A 3,349-nucleotide genomic window follows, 5' to 3' on the forward strand; every position below is an offset into this window, starting at 1 on the left:
TCTCTCTCTCTTTCTCTCTCTCTCTCTCTCTCTCTCTCTCTCTCCCATTGATTAATAAAATGAAAGAAACAATAAAAAGTACAGAACTTTCATTTCTCTGATCATTATTGTGCAGATGTGCTTCTCTTGAACTTAAACAAACTGTCCCATTGTGAGACAAATTTCCCAACGAAGATAAGTAAAGGTAAATTTTTGTTTTTTCAGTCCTCAGTTTTTGATTGAATGGAATTTCAATATTCTATTTTTTTTAAAATTATTCCCCTTGTCATTTTATAGTGGAACTTTATGGTTTTAAAAAAAATCATTCTTAGTTCTTGGGAGAGGGAATTTTGTTTATTTCCATTTTTTTTTTTCATTTGTAAAGGAAACATATGTCCTCAGTTTTTTTGGTGGAGAGGGATTTAATTTATTTATGTCTATTTTTTTGTTGCCTCAGTTTTTGTAGAGAGGATTTATCTATTGAAATTTTTTTTTTCTTGGCTTTTTTCTTATTTGTTCTCAATTTTTGGGTGAGAGGAATTATAATATTTTATTTATTTGTATTTTGTCATTTGTTTTATTCCAAAAAAAAATCTCTCCTCAGTTTATGGTGGAAGAGATCTACGTGGACCAACAAAACACGGGAGGGACAAACGGCAAGAGCATCTTGATGAACATTGCCAGGACACTAGAGGCTGACGATCTGAAGGCATTCCTTCAAGTACGATTGTCTGTTGGGGCTGGCCAGCTCAGTTATACTTTCATCTGTTTCTCTTATTACTGAAAGTCAACTGGTCTTTTCTAAATCTCATCTAAGGTTCACAATGTTGTTATAAGACTGTGGCCTTACTTAAATCCTGCTTGGTCTGAACTAAATCCTGTCTAAGGCTCTTATATCTTATTGTTGAAGACTGTGTTGTTAATAAATCGGATATAAGGGAAATTAACTGAGTTGTCTGAATGATGGACTCATTCTAAGGCTAATAGAAACAGAAACCTGATGCTTTTGTCGGATGAAAAGTCATGCTGATATTATTAGTTGAACAAGATTTCCTTTGTGGTTAGTCACAGGAAAATCTTGATGGTGGCTGAAACATGTTTTAAAAAAACCCTCAAACAGGCATGTTGTAGATTTGCAGATCCTGTCTTTGCTTTCTCTGTGCACTTTTATCATGTCGGTGTGCTTCTCTTTCATCATATTCATGGAGTATCAAATGTGAAACAGATGACTCATGACTCATAAGGCTATGCAACTCACTCTGTGGCACCTGGTAATTTAGACAAAGCTATAAATACTGACTTGACCATATCCGCTGGAATCTTATCACTGTCATAAATAGAATTTAAGAGTAGAGGTGTTGTTATTTCTGTACCCAATTCGTCTAATGTGGTGATTACTTCAAACTTTATGCTAAACTAAAAACTCACTAAGCCAAACAAACTTCTTTCAGGGAAATGAGAAGTTCATGGTGCCATTCCTTGTGAGCAAAGGTTCTCCCGAGTCCACCAAACTTCTCAAGCTCATCGCGGTTCTTCAGTCTTCCAGCAGCGTAAGTTGACATGGAGATTTCTCTCTTTCTGTCACAATTTCATTTTCATGACATCGCTCATAAAAAGGCAGAGTTTGAGACATTGAAAAAACCCACAAAAACGCAAACTTTTCCTGCATTAATTAGCCATGAAATAAATGGTATGTGGAGGGGGTAAAAGAGAACATGTGGTATTTGGACAAGGCTTGGTACTTTTTTCTTACATTTTGTTTATAACCAGAACTGAGAAAGTCTTATATTTGCAGATTACTTGTGGATTTTTTTTTTGTCTTACATTTTCAATAGCTGTAGTATAGAAATTCTAATATGTTGAAGATTGCTTTTGGCTTTTAAATTTTTTTATTTTTCAATAGCCGTTGTTTAGAAAATCGAATATGTTCAAGACTGATAGCATTATGTTCTGTTGTTAACACTTTCTAGTCAAAGTCTTATTCTATTGTCAGACAGTTGCTGAGTGTTATGCTTCTTGTATGCCTTTTCAATTCTAGTATGCTTTGGGGGAAAACACCAACGTCTGTGGTATAGCAGTTACGGGCGTTGCTGTTGCATGCTAACGACATGAGCTCAATTTTCACATGGAGAAAATTTTTACTGAATATTGCCGCCTATCTGCTGGGATACCGTTGTATCTCATTCGATGTGGGCTGGCCCTGTCAGGCTGGGTGGAAGCAGCTCATTTCATGTGTGGTCTAAGTTGTTTGGATGGGGGCGTAAATACATTTGCATTACGGGAAATGTGGTTGTTGTCATGAATGCGGGCTGGCGGTAAAACAGTAACTGAACGACTAGGTTGCAAATTTTATGAATTGTTAAGTGCATATAGGGCCTACTCTCTAAAAGGGATATATGCTTTAAGAATGCGATCTTTTTATCTATTATCTATTATTATTTATTTGCTATTTTTATTTTGGATATAATAGTAATTGTAAAAGTTTTATGTCCCCATCCAAACTTCATGTTTTATTATTATTGTTCTGATGATGTTGATGATTATTATTATTTTGTTATTATATTATTTTTCTATTATGATTATTATTATTATTATTATTATTATTATTTCAGAGTCGGCGTTCTCTGTTGATCAATAACACCAAGTACATTTTCTCTTACCTGGTCCGGTTCTGTCAGAAAGAGGAGATGGAGAAAGCCTTTCTGTATCTGCAGGTAAATTTAAAGCTTGTGGTTTGTTACTCTAAGAAAAAAAAAGGGTAAACTTTTTTTCTTCGTTCTAAAACCAATGTCAAGGTCAATCTGTAGGTTGTCAATGATACTCAGGAGTTGGCATCAACTATAAATAGTAGAAAAAGGGGTGGTTGGCAGTTGATCTGGTGTGGCTTGCTCCTTCTTTCCTATGAAACATTTATCTTCTTTATCTCTCCTTCTTTCCTATGAAACATTTATCTTCTTTATCTCTCCTTCTTTCCTATGAAACATTTATCTTCTTTATCTCTCCTTCTTTCCTATGAAACATTTATCTTCTTTATCTCTCCTTCTTTCCTATGAAACATTTATCTTCTTTATCTCTCCTTCTTTTTTGTGTTTGTTACTCTCATATATCACCTCTAATCTTCAGCTCTTACATGACGTTATTGGGTTGCAAGTGCTGTGAAATTCTTACTAAAACTAAAAAAACCTTTATTCAAATGACTCTGTTGCATGTTGTTTCTTTTTCTTGGTAGACGGAGACGGACTTCAGCCTTGGCAACCTGTTGAGACTGGACTTTCAGCGTGTCCACAATGAGTTACTGCTTCACCTGTCCACTCATCATCATCAGGTAGCTCTCACGGCGAAAGTTAACACACACACACACACACACAGA

The 3,349-nt window shown here is 35.2% G+C and overlaps 1 protein-coding gene across 1 annotated transcript in view; it reads left to right on the plus strand.

Moving 5' to 3' along the window:
* LOC101856065 (serine/threonine-protein kinase ATR) overlaps positions 1-3,349 on the plus strand; it is a gene marked incomplete in the record, with an annotated part of 74,155 nt that overhangs the window by 27,192 nt on the left and 43,614 nt on the right. The window contains 4 exon segments of the mRNA XM_013081704.2: positions 584-700; positions 1,431-1,529; positions 2,592-2,693; positions 3,209-3,304. Of these exon segments, the coding sequence (XP_012937158.1) occupies positions 584-700; positions 1,431-1,529; positions 2,592-2,693; positions 3,209-3,304 (414 nt within the window).

This window comes from Aplysia californica, unplaced genomic scaffold (genome assembly GCF_000002075.1).
Source record: "Aplysia californica isolate F4 #8 unplaced genomic scaffold, AplCal3.0 scaffold00007, whole genome shotgun sequence".
Lineage (NCBI taxonomy): Eukaryota > Metazoa > Mollusca > Gastropoda > Aplysiida > Aplysiidae > Aplysia > Aplysia californica.